This window comes from Mesoplodon densirostris, chromosome X (genome assembly GCF_025265405.1).
Source record: "Mesoplodon densirostris isolate mMesDen1 chromosome X, mMesDen1 primary haplotype, whole genome shotgun sequence".
Lineage (NCBI taxonomy): Eukaryota > Metazoa > Chordata > Mammalia > Artiodactyla > Ziphiidae > Mesoplodon > Mesoplodon densirostris.
In genome coordinates, this window is record NC_082681.1 from 128,211,753 (window position 1) to 128,233,982 (window position 22,230).

Sequence of the window (22,230 nt, forward strand, 5' to 3'; positions counted from 1 at the left end):
GTATGATTCGATTCCACTTATATGAAATGTCCAGAATAGGAAAATTCTGTCTCTGTGGAATAGAGACAGAAAGCAGATTAGTGGTTGCCAGGGGCTGGGGAGGGTGGTGAGGAGAATGTGGAGTGACTGTTTAATGGGTATGGGGTTTCCTCTTGGGGTGATGAAAATGTCCTGGAACTTGATAGTGGCAATGGTTGCATACGATTCTGAATGTACTTAATGCCACAGAACTGTACACTTAAAAATGGTTAAAATGGTAGATTTACAATATGTGTATGTTGTTATAATAAAACAAACATTGTTGGAAAAACACATGATAAAACATGTGGATGTGTATTCCTGGGTGGAGTTCTGCCTTAATGCTCAGAAAATCCTGTTATTTCAAAAGTTCCCCTGTGTCTTAAGGGCGGCATAGATGGATGCTTTGGCCTCCAGAGTTTCAATTCTTCCACTTATGCAAGATGTTTTCAGAGAACGGCTGCCCTTTAAAAACAAAATGAAACAAAAAACCAGAAAAACTCTGAATGGCTCCTCAAAAGAATAGCTTTGAACATGCTCAACGTGACTTTTAAAAGTCCTACTGCAAAGCTGAAGTCATGGGACAGGGATGTTCTCTTCAGTACCGTAATTACAGGCCAAGCTTAGTCACGATGAATGAACAAATCATACTGTAGGGAGTTCATTTGCTTTTTTTTTTTTTTTTTTTTTTTTTTGCGGTATGTGGGCCTCTCACTGTTGTGGCCTCTCCCGTTGCGGAGCACAGGCTCCGGACGCGCATGCCCAGCGGCCATGGCTCACGGGCCCAGCCGCTCCGCGGCATATGGGATCCTCCCAGACCGGGGCACGAACCCGTGTCCCCTGCATCGGCAGGCGGACTCCCAACCACTGCGCCACCAGGGAGGCCCCGTTCATTTGCTTTTGATATGCCATTTTTTAGCTGAAGGGAAAACATTATTCTCCCGTAATGATTTTAAGCAGGGGATATTTACGTTGGCACAATGCATTTAGCTCAAGTGAAGCGGATGTAATAAAGCTACCCAGAACAGACACTGCTAATTAGATATTTGAATGCAGTAACACCCCACTTCCCCAGCATTGTTTGGGAATAATGTATTTCACATGTGTTCAGTGTGCCAGATACTGAGGTGTATTCCTCTATGCATCTGAATTTTTAAATGTGATATTTTACCTTATTTTTCTAAAATGTTACATAATTCCTTGCTTCAATAAAAAGTATATTTAACAGAAGGTAGTTTCTATGCATCTCATTTGATGTATAATCTTAGAATGCAGTGATGTTCCTATGGAAGTACATGGGGTTATTTGCCCCTAAAGTGGTCCCATAGAGCAGAACTGGTCAAGCTGGGGATGCTTGTCTCTTCTGCCTGTAGCTATTGCATGCGCCACTTCTTGGAGCCTCATTCCTGAATTTATTTCCCACGCCCTAATGACAAACCTGGTAATCTAGGAAAACCAGAAAGAAAACTAGATAGCCAAGGTAGTTAAGTAAATATTATTTTATACATACTTTGAAGTCAACAGACCTGGGATAAGAATCTAAGAATCCATACAAGTTGCATTTTTCTTGTTCTGGATTTGTGACTATTTCATATAATGGACATACATTTTAAAGATTACTTTTTGATGATAAAAACATTAGCTCTACAAGTCTGAAGGTTACTGAATTAGAATCAGTAAAGTAATGGCTTCTTCCACTGGCTGGAGTTACCTCTGGTACATGGGGTATGCAAACCAGTCATGACTGCAGTTTTGACTCAGATCTCTCTTTGTGGCTAAAAAATATACAATGTGCACCACCCAAAAACCTGATACATTAATTCCTGGCAACCTGCCGACCAAAAGGTGCTGATCACAAGCACTTCATACCCTGTGGTGGAAATGACAAATAATTACTATTTCGAATATTCAAATTTTCCGGCTGTTAATTAATTTTAAGATTAAAAGGCCTCTAATCAACCCCTGCACCTCTTTCCAAATTCGCTGTTGCTAAGATGGCCACAATAGATGGCTGACATGCTCCTGATGCTCTTAGAAGTCATTAGAACTTAGTTTGAAACAAAACTACAGACATAAGATAAATTTCTCAGGGTATATGCTACCATACGCCCCAGCAATCCCATTACTGGGCATATACCCTGAGAAAACCATAATTCACAAAGAGTCATGTACCAAAATGTTCATTGAAGCTCTATTTACAACAGCCAGGACATGGAAGCAACCTAAGTGTCCATCAACAGATGAATGGATAAAGAAGATGTGGCACATATATACAATGGAATATTACTCAGCCATAAAAAGAAACGAAATTGAGTTATTTGTAGTGAGGTGGGTGGACCTAGAGTCTGTCATACAGAGTGAAGTAAGTCAGGAAGAGAAAAACAAATACCGTATGCTAATACATATATATAGAATCTTAAAAAAAAAAAATGGTCATGAAGAACCTAGGGGCAAGATGGGAATAGAGACGCGGACCTACTAGAGAATGGACTTGAGGATACGGAGAGGGGGAAGGGTAAGCTGGGACAAAGTGAGAAAGTGGCACGGACATATATACACTACCAAACGTAAAATAGATAGCTAGTGGGAAGCAGCCGCATAGCACGGGGAGATCAGCTGGGTGCTTTGTGACCACCTAGAGGGGTTGGATAGGGAGGGTGGGAGGGAGGGAGACCAAGAGGGAAGAGATATGGGAACATATGCATATGTATAACTGATTCACTTTGTTATAAAGCAGAAACTAACACACCATTGTGAAGCAATTACACTCTAATAAAGATGTTAAGAAAAAAAAAAGATAAATTTCTGAAGCTGAAGTGTAAGGTCTTGGATTTGCCATCCCTGTAGCTCTAAAAGACACTTATATAGTAGGCACTGAGTACATAGTTAGTGAGGACTAACTAGCCCACAGTTATCACCGGATGACTTAGTTTGGACATCCCCCAAAGCAGACCCTAAGACCAGGATTCACAAGCAGGTAGCTGATTTGGGAGATGCTCCCAGGAAGCATGGGTAGGTGAGCAGGGGAAGGGAGACAGGGAGGGTGAGGAAGCCAATGAAGCATTCATTGTTAAGTCAGGCACCACTGTGAGCAACTGGCGTTTAACCCTGCTGGGAATGTCTGGGAAACAAGGCGGGCTGTATGCCTCAGAGTTACACTGACTGAGGAGAGAGGCAGCTGGGGTATCTATCCACCAGCTCCTGTCAATCAGTGATGAAGCAGCTGCTCTTCTGAGCGTGAGAATTCCTAGCGGACTGCTCAAAGAGCACTTCTGGCCTATTCCATGAGCATGGCGCTGTGGCCAGAAATAACCCACAGGCAAAAAAATCACTGGTGCTCTCAGTTGGAAATTGGGCCGGCATGCTCAGGATGACACATGCCAAGGGGATATGTTCTGGGTTCTGACAATATTGGAGCTTCCATGAGGAGGTGTGTAGCCTCCCTCAGGTATGTGGAACACAGTGAAAGGTAGGCAGGAAGTGAGAGGCAGGCAAGCAGGTCTCTCAATTTTTTGGCCTAGAAGAAACCTGAGGGAAGGTGAATCATGGTAGCTCAGGGATGCCAGAACTGAGAGTGACTTAGCCCAAGTCCCACTGACTTGGAGTTGTATGAGAAGAGCTTATAGAGACTCTTTAAATACTCTCTGTCTTAGGTAATGTTGGACTGGAAAGCTCTGAAAGTTCTAGACTTGGGAACTATGGAAAGGAAAGAGGGGAGCAGCTGGCCAAGAAAGATCTGGAATAAAAATGGTAACAGTATAAGGGAAGAAGATGGTGTGTCAGAAAAAAACAAATAAAATCCACGAGTAACCCAAAAATTCCTTATAAAATTCAATCCTGAGGAAAAGCTATTAAATACAGATGAAGATTTATACACAAAGATGTTCTCTGCAGAATTATTTATAATAGAAACACATTAGAGACAGTGGGCTTAATGATGGGTGTTGATTAAGGAAATCTTGGTTCAATGTAATGTTTTACAGCCATGTATATAATGCTTATATAGAATCCTTGATGACATGGGAAAATGCTTGATATATATATGGGAAAATGCTTGATATACTAAGTAAAATGTTTGATATACTTGATGTATATAAAAATATATACATATTTATTATATGCAGAATAAAAGTGTACATGTAATATGATCTCAACTGCTGACAAGGCATTAGAACAAAAAGACTGGAAACAAATAGGCCAAAATGTTTACATTGGTTGTCTCTGAGGATAAGTATTGCCAGCACATATTTTTCTGCATCTGTATTTCCTTCTGCACTTCCACAATTTTTCTCTAAGAAATAAAGTAAAAATGGTGGAGAGAGAGTCCTCCATAATACTTAAAATAAGAAGGCAAAAACCTGTTAAGAATTATTTCTTATCAAAGAATTTTGGGAATCCTAAGACTTTTCTCCCAAGCTCCCTTGACCTGGGCCTCACTGGAGGTTGATTTCTGTGGCTGGGTCATGTTGGGGTGCCCGGGGGACACGTGGAGTATGGCAAAAAGGTGTAAACATTGGCTCTCTGTCTTGACCAGATCTTATTATGCAGAAGAAATACAACATAAAAAATTGCTGACCAGTAAGCTGCAAAGAAATTAAAATGCTGAATGCTATTATCTGTAATAAAAGTAGAATTTATAGACTTTCTTTTGGTCTGGTGGGTCCTCTGTTTCTGTATGTCAATTCTGGTTGCCAAGAGAATGTTCAGCAAGTACATAAAACCTTTAAAAAAAGCCATTTGCTTGTAGGAAAATCCAAACACAAAAATATAAGTAAAACTTCACCGTCTCTTTTCCCATGTGCACCCCTCTCTCCATTTAATGTATCTATTTAAGTAACTTTGGGGTTTCAACTCTTATAATTCAGAGGAGGAAAAAGTCACTTTGGACTGGACCAAGAAGCGAAGACTTTAGGTGTGGGACACTGGTTCCCAAGTGGGGGTGATTTTGGTCCTCAGGGAACATTTGACAGTGTCTGGAGACATTTTGGTTGTCACCACTTGGGATAGGATGCTACCGGCATCTAGTGGTAGAGGACAGGGATGCTGCTAAACACACCTCCCAACAGAGAATTCTCCAGCCCAACAGTGCAGATGTTGAGAAACTCTGGGGTAGCATTTAGAATTTGTGCTGAGACTTGAAAGGTGAGAAGGATTTGGTGAGCCGAGGAGGTGGCGGGTGGAGTATGTGTTGGGCATTTCCGGAAGGAGGGCTGGTCAAAGTTGAGAATTCATCTACTATGACTGGTCGGGAGAGAGTGACTCTGGGGAACAGAGGTGCAACTGTTGGCCATAAGAACAAGCAACACTCCTGAACGTTGACTTTCAATATAGCACAACAGGAGGAGCCAGCTGAACTCCTGGAAAATTCCAGGTTATCTGTTAAAAGGAAGTTCCATGATTCACGGATAGTAATGAGTATTCATATGAATAACAAGTCATGCAGACTCAAATGGCAAAAAAAGCAAGCAAAGCAACAAGACAAAACCTTTAACTTAAATGCAAAACTCCTCTAAATTTACTGTTTGGGGGTAACATGCGACCCCACATTGGAAAAATAACCTGGTTTGGAGTAAAATGGTTCTGATCTTGCATTACTAATAGGTTATAAAGTAGGAAGAGAGAATTCAGGAAAGACAATGCAAGCTTGTAGTTCCGCCAGGAATTTATAGTTGGTCCATCACTTGAGTATGTTAGACGTTCACATTGGCTTTACCCAAATGCATTTGTTCATTGCAAAGAAATGAAGAAGTGTGGATAGATTTGAAGTAGGTGTGAGTGACAACTGGGTTAAATGAAACAATCTAAAAACAGATGAGCTGTACTTCATATGGAAAGAATCGCCAGGTCACGAGGTGGTGAAGCAGGAAGGCCCTTGGACGGGATGCCACCTGACCTTCTCCTTACACAGATGAGGAAATTGGGGTCCAGAGCAGGTGCGGGAGTCGCCTTTTATACTGTTGGGGACTAGATCTCAAGTCTTGATTCTTTTACCTCCTGCTGTTTCCTTAGATTTCAAATCCAAACGTGTGTTGTGTGTGTGTAGCTGTTTCAAAGAGTTGGGACTAAAAGTAACATTCAATATTAAACTGTGCTTTTAATATATGTAGTAATGACCCTACGTGGCATAACTTGTGGTCTTGGTTAGTTCAATTTGTGATCTTATCACAAACTTGAATACGTATTTTTTTCCTGCCTAAAATGACTAGCCCATAGCGCTTAGAAGGAAAATTCCAGGACAGGGGAGATGAAGAGTTTGGTCAGAAGATGGAGACCGGCAAATGCCAGAGCCTCTGAATTGATGTAGAAATCTCTATGGGGAAGAAAATAAAAGCATAAGTAGGTTGGAATCTCTGCCGCTCCATGTGAAGGCCACACAAGATATTGACATAAACGTTTGGGGAAAAATCTGAAGGAATTTGCCTTGGTATTTTTTAGTTCACTGACCATGTATGAAATTCACAAGCAATGGCAAATCTATAGAAATAAATAAATAGTAAATTAGTGGCTGCTTGGGACTGAGGGTAGGAAAAGGGATTCACTGTAAATGGGAATGAGGAATCCAGTTGGGGTGATGGACGTGTTCTCAAACTGGATGGTGGTGATGGTTGTGTACCTTAGTAGACTTTATAAAGATCACGGAATTGTACACTTGAAATGGGTGAATTTTACGATATGCGAATTACACCATGATAAAGTTGTTTTTAAAAGAATCATGGGAACTGAAAGCAGTACGATTTTAATCACTCCCCACCTTCCTGACAAGGCCGCTGAAATGTCCAATGTCTCCACCAAATTATTTAGATGGGGGTAAGAGAAACAACCATGCTTCAACTTCCTACAATTAGATATTCCCTTTAGACTTGTGATGCTTAAGCTGGAAACTTAAGAATCACAAGGAAATTCTTGAGTTTTGTGTCATTTCTAGATGTGAGAGGCACATGGGACTGAAAAGCTGATTTTCAAGTTATTTAGGAAACGCACCACTTTCTTTTCTGTCCAATGAAGGATCTGCTGTCACGGAGTACAAAATACAAATAACCAAGATTTTGGAACTGTGAATGCATGTTATTTCTCTCTGCTGTTAGTCACTGGAGTGGAGTGGGAGGAGGAGACTGGAAGTGCGAGATGGTGTCTGAAAGTCTATTGTAACCCATATCTTTTTATAGATGCACTTTTACTCACAGCACACTTACAGGGTAAGGCTGAATGACAGCGAGGAGTATCGATTCTTTGCAGCTTCTGTAAGAGAGAAAACAAAATATTTATGATATGCGCAGAGCCTGGACTCTATCGGTGACAGTGCTCTTTTAAAACAAAATGTGTGATGCTGGCGAATGTTCCTTGGGCTCCCAGGGCAGAGAATCAAAGGGCTCACAAGTGGGCTTTCAGACCACAGAGAAAACTGGAATCAAATGTTCAGCCAGTGGAAACCTTCCTATTCGGTTTATATTGGGTGGTATTATCTGCGACACCAAACAGCAGAGCCCTAAAATAAAACTCGCTGAGGGAAGATTGGATTTTAAAAGCATCAACTCAGTCTCTCAAAATTGATTCTCCCCTTCCGATTTTCCTTTAGCCGCTTAAAATGTCTGTGCAATTTTCTGGAAGGGGATAGATTTTTAAAAATTCTATCAATTCATTGAATGTCAGTATCTTCTTAGCATCATGAAAGAAAAATGTCACTGTAGGTTTCTTATGTAAAAACAGTATCCCAGTAAATGTGACTTCCCATACCATGTGGCTTTCTAAGGCTGCAGTAACAATGCCTACGACCCTGGGCCGATAAACATTTCAGATGGGCGCTCATTGGGAAATATTGTTCACCCTAGGGAACACTGTGTGGCCAAAAGCAGAACAATGTAATATAATGGTTTATTTAATTTCCTCCAAGTAACCCAAACCTTTCAAATAACTCGAATCCTTGGGGAAAAATCATATTATGGGTTATAATAGTTTTTCTTCCTTCCTTCGTTCCTTTTTTATTCTGAGTAGGAGAAAGGTCACTTGCCATTTTCTTGAGGTGGAGCTGACTTTTTTCACTTTAGGAGGTAATTAATTACCTGCTTTTGTGATTTCCTACCCAAATGACTGAAGCGAAGGGGATCTGTGGCAGTGCTGTTCTCTTGGAGAAGCCACGACAAATTGCATTTCTAGCATTAAGTGCTCTTCAGCCCCTTACTATAAGCCCGTTGCCTGGGGAGGACCATGTGACTTGCCCCAGCGGCGGTAGGGGTGGCCCCCGACGGAAGGACTTGGGGCAGCGAAGAAGAGAAATTAATGGAGAGGAGAAAGAGGACTACAATTCAAGAACTGGAGGAAGAATCGAATCAGAGCTGATGGCGATGGTGGGGAGGGCCTGTCTGATCCCATCAATTCTTAGCTGCCAAGGGCTGGCAGAAAGCCCCAATAATTGGAGTGGCAGACAGTGTTCCCATTAGAAAGACTAATAGAGCAACAGTGTAATCAAATGAGAATTCCCAGCGGATGGGATGAATGATCTTGCTTTGCTGGTGGCCATGGAGCCCCGTGTAGCAGTTCTGGGGAGCAATCTGGCACCCCTAGGCAAACTTCAGCATCACGAGCACTATGACCCGGCCATTCCACTCTGGTTTACATCACAAAGAAATTCTGCCACTAGCCTTTGAGGGAATGCAGATGAGGATATTCCCTGCTGTGGAATGCATGGAAGTGGAGCACTGGAGGCAAGGTGGGTGTCCAGCTCTAGGAGGGTGGGCGTGTGAATGTATGGATGGAGTGTCGTGGAATGATGCGGCAGGAGGAATCAGCGTGGCAGCCGTGGTGTGGGCCTGTTTGTCCTGCCTGGCCTGCTCTACCCAAGTCTGCCCCCAGAGCCCTCAGCAGCAGGCAATGGGCCCAGAACTCATCGTCAGGGCACAGCTGATTGGACCCGAGTGTTGGAATGAGGCCATCAAATGTCCTCTCTCCAGAATCAGAACTAAGAGACACAGACAGCGAGTTGGGAGCCGAGTCACATTTGTGACTGAATAAGAAAGAGTAAAGGTTACAGATGCCAGGGGTCCCCTGAGCAGGCCTGGTTCCCACCATTCCTGAGGGCTGGCTGCTCAACATTTTACATCAGTAAAACAGCTAATGTACATTATCTCAGTTCTGGGAATGGGCTTTTATCTCTCTTTCCTCTCATCTACAAGTACTTAATTATTACTTGCCAGACAAGGAGAATTAAAGCCATAATGCTTTGGGTCCCTTAGGATTCCAATCCTAGAGGGGAAAAAAGATAGAAGCTACATGTATTCATATGTTACAGGGTGCTACGATGACTGAGGCAGATTCAGCTGAGGCCTCATGCCAATCGTTGCTACATGCCAGAACAGGGTGCTGCACACTTTCAAAGGAGGTATTAAAAACCACAGTTTGGGACTCTTATTCATCTTGGGGTCTTAATCATGACTTAATTTTAAAAAATGGTAACAGGGAGAGGCCTGTGGAAGCAGCACATGCCCAAAGAGCAGAGGCTATATTTGCAAAATTATTACCCTTCCACTGAGACAGGCCTTAAGTGTGCAATTCCTGTGGACGATATCTGGAAGACACGGTAGAAATGGTGCCCTGGGGTCATTTAATAAAGGCATTGCTCAACTGAGCTTCTTCCAGGGGCAGGAGGGCCTTAGTAGAAAGATGTAGAAGCTAAGGAGTGCTGGACATAGCCAGCCGTTGGGTACCATCTAACTCAAGGGAACTGCAGTTGGAACAACCCAACAGAGAAGTCTTCCAGAAATCTACAAATGTGTCCACAAGTCAACCTACACGATCTTCCATGGACAGAGGAAACCAATGTCGGATTACCTTGGTGCCAATCAAGTGAGAACTTTCCTGCTTTTTACCTCACTGTCCTGGGCTCATTTCAATGTGGAAAGAGCCAAAGCTAGAGAAGAATGTTGGGGAATGCCCCTTAACCCAGTGCAGGCTTCCCAGGCCGGAAATAGGGGCAAGGGAGAAATTCTGTGGAGTTGGCAGTTTTGACTATTACATGACAATTGAACATTTTAATTACAGATTACAGGTTGTTGTGATTACAAGTGTCCAAGTGACTGCAGAAAATTTCTGAACCTGCTCAATACATTTGCAGACCTGCCTGAGATTTTAATGAAGACCTGGCCCTGGAGAGCTCTTCTGAACGGGCAATGGGGGAAAAGAACCATTGCTTTATGATTCCATCCTCTGAGACCTACTTGCTACACTTATCCCCAATTTCTCTTTACTTAAACTGACTTGAATAGATCACATTATTTGAGTCCAAACGATCCTTGACTAAGACAGTCTGTTCTTAGAACCTGAAGAAGAAACAGTAAAAAGGTAAATGCAAGAATGAGAGGTATGAGGTGGTAGGATGGATGTGCCCACAAGGCTGTGGAAAAAATGCTCATTTTCCCTACAGCAATGCTCAATGGCACTGTATTTATTTGTTCATTTCTGGAAAAAGAAGAAAATATTCACAGCTCCAGTGCAGTCTGTTAGGAGCAGACAAGCTCTGGAGGAGGACTCATTATTCATCTTAGATGCTAACAAAATAAGCATAGACTGCATTAGCTTCCTACTGTTGCTGTAACAAATTACCACAACTTAGTGGCTTAAAACAGCACAGATTTGTTATCTTACAAGTGTGGTGGTCAAAAATCTGAAACGGGCCTCTCTAGGCTAAAATCAAGGTGTCAATAGGGCTGCATTCATTCTGGAACCCTTTCCAGATTCTGAAGACTTCCTGTATTCCTTGGTTCATGGCCCCTTCCTCCATCTTCAAAACCCAGGCAAAGTAGCATCTTCAAATTTCTCCCTGACTCTCCTGCCTTCCTCTTTCACCTATATGGGCCCTTGTGATTACACTGGGTCCACCTGGATAATCCAGGAAAATTGCTCCATCCTTAACTGAATCACACCTGCAAAGTTACAGGCTCTGGGGATAAGGATGTGGCTGTCTTTAGGGGATCATTACTCTGTCCTATCACAGAAGCTAGCTTCTTTAGTTATTTGGTGCTGCATAACAAATTACCATAAACTTAGCAGCTTAAAACAACACATCCCACACTTTCTATGAAGCAGACAGATGAGTATGATTAACTTGGTCATCTTTCTCAAGTTCTCTGATGAGACCACAATCAAGTGTTGCCCAGGGCTGAGGTCTCATCTGAAAGCTCAGCTGGGAAGGATCCATTTCCTGTGGTTTTTGGCAGGATTAAATTCCTTTTGGGATTGTTGGACCAACGGCCTCAGTTCTTTGCTGGCAGTTGGCTAGAGGTCACCCTCAGTTCCTTGCCACATGTGCCCCCTCCACATGGCAACTTGCTTCAAAAACCAATCAAGGGAGAGGGACTCCTTTGGCAAGATGGAAGGTATAATCTTAGGTAACACAATCATAATCATGCAAGTGATATTCCATCACCTTTGCCATATTCTGTTGGTTAGAAGCAAGTCACAGGTCCCACCTATATTAAAAGAGAAGGAAACACACAAAGTTATGAACAGCAGGAGGCAGGGATCATCCATGGGGCCATCTTAGATTCTGTCTGCCACACCAACAAAGAAAGATTCACAGCCAATTAACCTACAAGTAAGTATCTCAAAAGTAGTGTCCACCCATGACTTCACCTTACACAGAATTTTTTTTCTGTCAAGAATGTCAGGAAGAAGCACTGATCAGTATACCTTGTTAATTTGAAAATGGGAACCATTTTTCAAAATACGTCTATTATATTTACAGCATTTAAATTCTTTGTGTCTATAGTAATTCCCTGTAACTTGCCTGAAACATAACCTATATTGATTTTAATTTTACCACTTAAGGAGTAAATGAAGTTATCTGAATTGAAATAAAATATTCCAATATGTTATTTAACATTAGGACTGGGGATATGTTTTTCTTCCGTTTTCTCTCGCCTATAATTATTTAATTATAACCTGCCAGACAAGAACAATGAACTCCATAATGTTTTGGATTCCTTAGAGTTCCTAACCCTAAGATCCTAGGAGGAAAAAAAGAAGACCTAAGCAATTTAAAAATAGCCTCAACAGGAAGATTAGAATTCAGAATGAAAGATGGCACATTCAAGTAATCAGATAACTTCTTTTTATGAAGGCTGAAAACAGCTAGGGACTTGAAAAAAAATCCACTTGGAAGCACATTTAGAAGTATTATTTCATAATAAATGCCAAGTGAATTTTCTACTTTTAAAGAGTAATTTCAAATTAGAGTGCCAATATTTTTTAAATGGTTGAATTTGAGAAAAACACCATTTTAATCCCTGTATCACAGTGCTGACCTGAAGAGGAAGATACAGTCTAACCTACCCTAAACCACTCCTATCAAATTTGCCTTTAATTCCTCTCTCTTCATTCCTTTAACAGAAGTCTTTTATTTTTTGATGGTAAGTCCCTTGAAACATGTTTGGGACACCCAGCATCAGGGCTTGCAGGGCATTCTTCGGCATCACATCCCATTTTAAAATTTCATTGGATGGGATTCTGTTGTAGCAAATGAATAACCTTAGATTCTAACGAGGCTTTCAGTATTAAAATCCCTTTAAACAATGAAGCTAAAGTTGGTGTTTGCTTTCTCTTAGAGCAGGATAGCTTGGCACTTTTCTTTTTTTCTTTTTTTTTTTTGCGGTACACGGGCCTCTCACTGCTGTGGCCTCTCCCGTTGCGGAGCACAGGCTCCGGACGTGCAGGCTCAGCGGCCATCGCTCACGGGCCTAGCCGCTCCGCGGCATGTGGGATCTTCCCAGACCGGGGCACGAACCCGTGTCCCCTGCATCGGCAGGCGGACTCTCAACCACTGCGCCACCAGGGAAGCCCGGCACTTTTCTTAAACTGACTTTCCCACTTCAGATTTACATGATCTTTTTTTTTTTTTTTTTTAAATAAATTTATTTATTTATTTATTTTTAGCTGCGTTGGGTCTTCGTTGCTGCATGCGGGCTTTCTCTAGTTGCGGCTAGCGGGGGCTACTCCTCGTTGCGGTGTGCGGGCTTCTCATTGCGGTGGCTTCTCTTGTTGAGGAGCACGGGCTCCAGTAGTTGTGGCACACAGGCCAAGCCGCTCCGCGGCACGTGGGATCTTCCCGGATGAGGGCTCGAACCCGTGTCTCCTGCATTGGCAGGCAGATTCTTAACCACTGCGCCACCAGGGAAGCCCTTTACATGATCTTAATATTGCAATACATAATCACATTGGCATGCGCTATTGTATACTTCCCTTCTAGACCGACTAAACAGATTCCCTTGACTAACTCAGAGATCAATATGAATTTACGCTGTGAAGAGCAATGAGATTTCCCTAGAGACTAGGAAAACAGAACAAAATGAAGCATAAGCAAAAAAACGCTAAAATAAAAAGAATATATTTTATGTCAAAATTCAAGAGTCTTGCTTTAAAAAAAGTCCAAACAAGTTAACGAAACGGTTTTAAACTTCACAAGTAGAAGGAATCAGTTCATGAAGGCTGAAAGGTTAGGCTTTTAAAAGGCAAAATAAAGAGGTAATTTAGGGCGATATATGAAAGAATTTTGTGAACTGTAAAATGACATCCTAACATAACTCGAAAGACTGATGTGTGTGTGGCATTTTTCTTTGGAAAGAAAGGTGGTAAGGCACAGTGAAAGGGTGTTTGAACTCACACTTCTAAGGCCAATGCGTGCACACGTAAGGGTCTTCCTTCTACCTGAACTTCAGAGTTCTTCAACGAGATTGGAAGAATATTCTTTTCTGCAAGCTAGTGCACTTCAGCCCTTAAACTCTCTGCTGGTGGACAGCCACTGTTTATGTAAATAAGAACAGACTAACAGCATTTCTCCAATGACTCTCTGCTCAGAAGAACCTGTCTTCAATCGTAAGGTATTATGAAGCCATTGGGACACCTTCTATTTTCTCTTCCTACCTGAACCTGGAGATGTGAAAAGAACACAGAGATTTCTGGTGCCTAGCCACAATATAAAGTCAGCCTAGCCAACTGCTGGCAAAGCTGGAGGAAAGAATGTTGCCCCTCCTTTTTAGAAAAGTCACCACAGGACTACTTGAAATGGAGGTTTAACGCAGTTGACCTTTCCACTGTTCTAAACAGAGACTGCAATTATCCACTGTATCAATTCCTAACAGGTACTGAAGCCATTAGCTGGAGAGAATGGAAACAGCTAACAAACAATCAAGCATGCAAACAAGGTCAACACATTAAGGCAAAGTGTGATCTGTCATGGACTTTATGCAACATTAGCACTCTCCCCATTGTTGCTGAACCTTGCTTTGCTTCGATAACTGCAAAGAAGAGGAACAGGGTTATTTGTCATTCTTCACTTAGGTTCAAGGGACGCTGAGAAAGAAAATGTGCATAATGAAGCCACCATAGTCATCAGGGCAACAAAGACAGAGGAGATGAATCAAAGAATTCATTTGTCCAGGAGCACTGGCTTGCCTTCTACCTATTGGACAGACGAGGTCTCACCCACTACCATTTTCCCCTTGAGTGAGGGGTGATACTGCTGATGCAATTATATGCTGCCTACAAGAGATGAACTCCAGCTTGAAGGACACACATAGGCTCAAAGTAAAGGAAGGGAAAATGATATTCCGTGCAAACAGAAACCAAAAGAGAGCAGGGTAGGTATACTCATATCAGACAAAATAGACTTTAAGGCCAAAATGGTAACAAGAAACAAAGAAGGTTACTATAATGATAAAAGGGTCAATTCATTAAGAAGATATAATAATCATAAATATATATGCACCTAATACCAGAGCACCTAAATATGTTAAACAAATACTAACAGATCTGAAGTGAGACAAGTTTGGTAGCCAAAGAGAAAATGATGAGAATTTAAGGAAAGGAGAATTTATTACTTACTAAGTAATACGTTAAAGAGTTCACCCTGAACACCTGTATGATCACACTGTTCATCTTTTCCCATCTGTGATACAGAGGCTCCAAAGATGGTCCTCAATGAATTATACCTTTTGGTACTCACATCTTTGTGTAGTCTTCTCCTGCTGAATCTGGACTAGTTCTGTGACTTACTTTTGACAAATAGAATATTGTAGAAGTGACACTGCATGACTTCCAGGCCTTGGTTAGAAGAAATCTAGAAGCCTTGCAGTGTCCACATGGGTATCTTGGAACGTTCACTCTGCAAGAAGCCAGCTGCCATTTAAGTCCGACAACCCTGTGACCACCATGTTGTGAGGAAGCTGGCCCTGTGGACAAGCAGCATGGGGAGAGGGAGACTGGCCTGGCCAGCTGCAGTGGGGTCAGCTGTCTAAGTCCAGGGGACAACACATGCGTGAAAAAGCCGCCTTGGATATCCAGTCCAGATAAGCCTTTATACGGCTCCAGCTCCAGCTGTCACTGAACTGCAGCCACATGAGCGAAAGCAGTGAGAACCATGTGAATGAGCCCAGTCAACCCACAGCATCATGAGATGAGAAACTATTTTGTTAAGCCATGGCATTTGTTGGGTGGCAGTAGAAAACTGCAACATCATCTGTCTGTAAAGAGTCTGAAAATTATGTTTTTTAAAAACAGGAAATCAAAGGAGTCAAATGGTTTTGAAATTGAACATGTCTCCCTTATCGAGGAAGGGAAAGTATCCAACCTTATGTTTCCCCAGGATACTGGAATGGATACCCACACTTTAAAAAAATACCTGTCATACAAACATGTGGAAGTGTGGAAAAGGACGCTCTAACTGCCGGAGGTGGGACTACCACAGTTGTAACATTAATTATGGGCTTTTGGAGATTGGGGTGGCGGGGAAAAGAACTACAAACTTAAGGGAGAGGAAAAAACCCGCTCAGAGTCTTGGACCAAAAATGCTTCACTACAAAGAAGAATTTTAAGGGGACAATTGGCGGTGCCTTGTGGGGTATGTATTTGAACTTTGTAGAGAAAGGATTAAAGCACATTGTAATTTTAGGTGTAGAATTCAATAGCTTACATACAACCAATGACTTGAATAGAAACCTAGGGAGAGACCAAAATTCTTTGAAGAGTCTAATTCACATTTTACTGGATGCATTTAAGGCTTAGGCTGTGGTTTTCTTTGTGAAGAATATTAAGCTATTCGGTTAAAATCCATATAAACGATGCAGTGATTATCAAAATTAACATTTTAATGAAATTGTCTCATTTCAAGCCCTTTATCTTATTGTATTTTTTAAACCTTTGCAGTAAAATTTCAGGTTAGGCACTCTGATTTAGAAACTGCTACTCAGAGAGTTTTATTGGCATATAATATTTGTTTTTGGTTTGACCTAAGTTTTTTGTCCATTTAATTCATTTTTTTGCTGAATGAATATTGCCTTTGGCCTTTGAATTACTTAATCTTTAACTAATGGATGAAACTGGTACTTATATTTAAGATTCATAAAGGGCAGCAGGATCTCTTGAGATAAAAATTAAATTATTTTATACACCTGTGTGATACCAAACAGCTCTTGCCTCATACATTCCTTCAGTAAGTATTTATTGAGCATCTAGCAGGTGAAAGGCATTTGGGACACAGCAGTGATTTTCAATGCGGAATGATTTTGCCCCGTAGGGGATATTTAGCAATGTCTGGAGACATTTTTGTTTGTCACAATTGGAGGGCGGCTGTTACTGGCATCTAGTGGGTAGAGGGCAGGGATGCTGCTAAATATCCTACAATGCACAGGACAGACCCCCAAAACATTTTCTGCCCAAATGTCAGTAATGCTGAGACTGAGAAACCCTGGGCTACATAAGATGTAATACCCCCTGCCCCCAAGGATAACCACTATCCTGGCTTCTAACACCAAAGAATAGTTTGATCCCCACCGGGAACTTATATTAATATAATCACATAGCGCCACAATTACAGGCTATCATATTCCATCACTGCAGAATGATCTGTTGGACAATGCTCTTCTAGAGGTTTATCTAGAGATATTTCCCCAAGGACTACCAAGATGATCCTCCTCCAAAATTTTAGCATGATGCCTATCTTATTCTAAAGGAAGGGGGCAGTTTGGCCAGCTGGATCCGATTGTTGGAAGGCAAACAGAGATAGAAATGGTGTCCAGGGACAAGAAATTACGTTGTACAAACCTTGCAGCAGCCCAGTCTCTTGAAAACAATTTTTTCTAGTTTATCCCTCAAATTCAGAAATACTATATTTTTCTAAAATAATATGGTTTCTAAAGATTGTAAGTAATACTGTTTCAATATTTCCCCAAATGTATTCACTGTGCCCAAGTGCATAGAAAACTGGCAAAAACTTTGAATAACACCAACAATCATAAAATAAGAACTAAATTAAGAGTTAATATGTCCTAAATGATTACCACACGCCAAACATTGTACTACTTATGCTACTTGTGTTCCCTAATTCAAGCTTCCCAATAACCCAGTAAAGAAAGTGTTGTCATGTCCACTTTAGAGATGAGAAAACTGAGGTTCAGAGAGATCACTTAAAAGGTCCCAGTTCACACACTCAGTAACTGGCAGAACCAGAACATAGATTCTAAATCCAATGTCCTTAATTGTTAAGTTGTTCTGTGGAAATTCTGATACGGGTCTACAAGCACAGAACTTAGAAGGCACCAGAGTGGCATTTCGGCAGCCCTGGTAATGCTTCTAAGGGTGATGAGTATTATTAGTACTTATACGAAGCTTCTATTTCTCATATGATTTGGGGCAAATCGCATCACCCCACGGGGCTTCATTTCTTTCATCTGGAAGAGGAGGGAGCTTGGACTAAAGTAGTGGTTTCCAAACTGTGCTCCATGCAATCCTTCTGAGACAGGGACACGTGTCAGTGGGAAGAGCTCTGGATACTCCTGTGTCTTTTCAACCAGAAATCCTCCACTGCATTATGCATTGGGACTGTGGGTTAGGTTTCTGTTGAAGAAAGGGTTCTACTGCTAAAAGCAATCGGAAAACCAACGGGTAAAATGATTGCTACTGCTTCATCAAATTCCAATAAGCCTTAGTCTGCAATTCTAAATCCAATTTTGAGTTTCCATGAAGGTGTCCAGCATCCTCGTCTAACTTAGAGAACAAAGGTTTATTGGATTTTGTTGCTTTTCTATTCTTCACGTCTTAAGAATGACAATAATATTGTTTGCAATTTTATACTGCAAATGTAGAGCAATTCAGTAATAATCACAACACCCTAGGAGCTAGGTAATACTATTATCCTCATTTTGCTGATAAGGAAATGAGGCTCAGAAAGGTTACAGCACTTTTAATAAAGTCACATGGTTGGAAAGTGGTAGCATTTACTTCCCTGACCCTAGACTTTGGGCTTGGCCAATGCCTGGCTTTGGCCAACAGAAGGAGGTACAGAGTGCCAGGTCAGAGCCTACGCTTTTAGAGGCCTTGCGTGTTCCTGCTTGCCCACTCATGCTCTCCATTGCCATGTGCATACCATACCCAAGCTAGCCCCCGGTCCAAAGAGGATGAGAGACTTGCGGTTAGTCCTGAACTGATCCTGCCTCTTCCAGGCAGGCCCTCCCCAACCAGTTTTCAGATGCATGAGAAAGAAATGCTTATTTCCAGACACAAAGGACAAATATAATATGATTCCACTTTTATGAAATATCTGGAATAGGCAGTTTCATACTGGCAGAAAGTAGATTGAGGTGACCAGGGGCTAAGAGTAGAGAGGAATGGAGAGTTTTTGCCTAACGGGTCCAGAGTTTCTGTTTGGGGTGATGAAAGTTTTGGAAATGAGTAGTAGTGATGGTTACACAACGCTGTGAGAATAATGAATACCTCTGAATTGTACACTTAAAAGTGGTTAACGTGGCAAATTTTACATTATATATATTTTACCACAATAAAAAAATAGGAATGTTTGTTGTTATAAGACACTGAGATCTTGTGGTTATTTGTTATGAAGCAATAGCTGACTGATACAGCCTCTATCTAATAGTATGACAGCTATTATGTAGAGAGAAGAATGAGAGTTTGATGGGACAATGAATATGAGTAAGAGAAGAAGAAAGAGGGGGAAAATATCAGACTCAACATCTGGTTTACTAAATGAAATCTCTCCATGTTAAAAATAAATTGGGGGCTGGGCCATGGAAGGAACAGACTGTTGGGGCAATTACAAGAGACCATTTACCAGTGCCTTTTGCCACCTCGGGGTCATTGCCATGGAGGCGCTGCTGTTATGGGTTATGTAAGATGACCAGAGGAATTCGGTAAGCTGGAAACACTTTGAAAACATTAAAAAATTTGAAGCCAACACAAATTTGGAGCCCACAAGCTTGGAAGAGACTAGAAAGAGACAGGTAGTGTCATCTGCCAAGTTGAAGCTGTTAGAAAGTGTAGTTCATATCCCAAGACAATTCTTGAAAAAAAATCACATTCTTATGCAATTCAAGTCAATTTGCCTTGAGAGCTGCTTTCCATTTCCCTCTTAGTTTCGAAGATATTTATGTTTGATTCTGCTCTCTTTCAGCGCTGACTCCACCTTCTGCTCACCAGTTCTGCGGTGCTCGCTCAATACAAGAATTTAATATATTTTTAAACGATAAAATTAAACAAAGGGCCAGAGACTGTGATGGAATACGTAGCACAATCACAAGGGAGGTGGCAGTTGAAACCTTTTTTATACATAGGCTGAGGGGCATGAGATTGCTCCAAAAATGAGGTGGTAGCCAAAAGTCTCAGCAGCAAACGATGTGAGTGCAAAATGGAAATAATAATAATAATCATAACGGTAATAATCATGATAATAGGCCTGTTCAGAGGATTGTTGTGAGGACAAATTATAGATGGGGGAACTGCTTTTAGTATCTTGGAAGAAAGGTGTTATGCAAATTCCAGTTCTTTTTCTTTTAACTGCTTTTCCTTAAAGACTGCCAAAAAAAAAGAAAAGAAAAAAAAAGATCCTAGTGGGTGGATGAGAGCAGGGATTGAGGGAGGAAAGGGAGAGAAAATAATTTAAAGAAGCAAGTGACAGAAGTACTACTTGGCCATCGCTTTGGCTTTAATAATCTTCATCCACCTAGTCGCACAGCTATGTAGGAGGTGGGGTGATTGCGAGATTCTTTCCCCCTCTCTTGCTCCTGGCCAGAAAGTATCTAGATTTTATGTCCATTTTTCTAACAGCATCTTCCCTATCTTGTTGAAATGGCTGTTGCCTTCACTTCCATCATTGTGCCCTGTGTTTTTAGCACTGACTGAGAATATTCCCCCCAGGGAACTATAAATGCCGGGTCCCAAGGGCAGACACGGATACTGGGTGCTCGAGGACAGTTAGTGTGCAAAGGCCAGTATGTGCAACTGTTGTTTGAAACTGAGCATTTCAGAAGGCAAGGCTGAAGAGCAGCTTGTTGCAATTAACGGTGAGAGAAGTTAAATTCCTATCTTGGACTCCATGGGGGTGGCTGACTTTGCCATGTGAGATGGTAACGAGAAGTTTATGTTTTTCACGACAACCAGGGCATGAACTGTTTTTCAAATTAATTCATTCAGGGACTTCCCTGGTGGCGCAGTGGTTAAGAATCCGCCTGCCAGTGCAGGGCACACGGGTTCGAGCCCTGGTCCGGGAAGATCCCACACGCCGCGGAGCAACTAAGCCGGTGTGCCACAACTACTGAGCCTGCGCTCTAGAGCCCGTGAGCCACAACTACTGAAGCCCGCGCACCTAGAGCCCGAGCTCCGCAACAAAGAGAAGCCACCGCAATGAGAAGCCCGCACACCGCAACGAAGAGTAGCCCCCACTCGCCTCAACTAGAGAAAGCCCGCGTGCAGCAATGAAGACCCAACAGAGCCAAAAATAAATAAATAAAATTTAAAAATTCATTCAATAATAACCTATAATGGAAAAAAATCTGAAAAAGATTATATACACACACATATACATTTATATATATATATGTAACTGAATCACTTTGCTGTACACCTGAAACTAACACAACATTGTAAATGAACTATACTTCAATTTAAAAAATGGTTTAAAAAAAGGTAAAATAATAAATTCATTCAATAACCGTATTTGGGGAAAATGACTTTTTAATCAAGAAATAGAATGCCTCTTGTTTCCTTTCTCCTTGGTCTATTTGGAAGCAATCTTGAACCATCTTACTGAGGTATTATGTTGATCACACCATTTCCCTTCTCAAAATTTCCAATAGCATCTCAGATTCAAATAAGATTCCCCATCTTCTTCTCCCAGTAGGGGATACTCCACTTATATTTCAGTTTTAAATACCACTGGACTTTGTTAAACAAATGTTTGACAATGCCCTACTATGCATCAAAGACTGTTCTAGGCTATATGGATACACCAGTGAACAAAGAAAAGAATCCCTGCCTGCCTGGGATTGTCATTCTATGGAAGCACCTGGGACTCAGGCATTTGAGTAGAGGATGCCCTAGCTGGCTGGGAGTGGCCTGGGCAAGCCCCTTCCACCTCTGGCCACCTGTATTCTCATCCAGAAGATGAAGAAACTGGACCGGACCTCAAATGACATGGGTTTCTCCTAGAGACTCAAAGCTGCTTACCCATCTAGTGGATGAGTCCCCTATATTAATCAAGCTGTTTTGTTCAATGTCATTCACCTAAAACTTCCTGCACCCTCTTCTTCCACAACAAATGATACCCCAGCCTCTTTCTTCAGGACACTTTCCAGGAATCACTCCTTTCAAGTCTTCCCAGATTACCCCATCTGTTTCCAGGCCTACTGATGTCTATGGTAACCTTTCAACATCCACGGACAGCTCTGCAGGGGCGGGAGGAAGGAAAGACTCTGCTTTTCCTTAAAGAAAAGAGGGGACAGAAAAGAAAACTGGGAAAGGAGAGAAATAGCTTGCTTGGCTACCTGGAGTCACATGGCTTGGACTGCTTTTATCAGAAGGTTTCAATATGCGTGGTCAGGATCTACATGGGGCCAACCAGTGATCATTTATTTCACACCTACTGTATGCTAGGAACTGGGTAAAGCACTTCACACCCAATATTTCTCATGTACTCCTTCAGGTATGTTAGGGATTCGGTGTTATTGTTCTCATTTAGAGATGAAGACACAGAGGCTCTGGAAATTAAAATACTTTGAGCCCAGGAGCGAGAAAAAAAAAAAAATCCTAATTTATCAAAGCACATCTACTCCTGCTGCAGGAGGAGGGTCTTTGCTAGAGACACAGCGGCAGGCTCCACACTGAGCAGACCAGTCACAAGTGGCAGGATGATGTAGGATGAGGGATGAAAGATGCCTT

The 22,230-nt window shown here is 41.8% G+C and overlaps 1 protein-coding gene across 1 annotated transcript in view; it reads right to left on the bottom strand.

Annotated features, from left to right (window-relative positions):
- Nucleotides 1-22,230, bottom strand: part of FRMPD4 (FERM and PDZ domain containing 4) — a 181,401-nt gene that overhangs the window by 39,927 nt on the left and 119,244 nt on the right. The window contains exon 4 of the mRNA XM_060087578.1: nt 7,212-7,257. Within this exon, the coding sequence (XP_059943561.1) occupies nt 7,212-7,257 (46 nt within the window). The remainder of the gene's footprint in view (nt 1-7,211; nt 7,258-22,230) is intronic.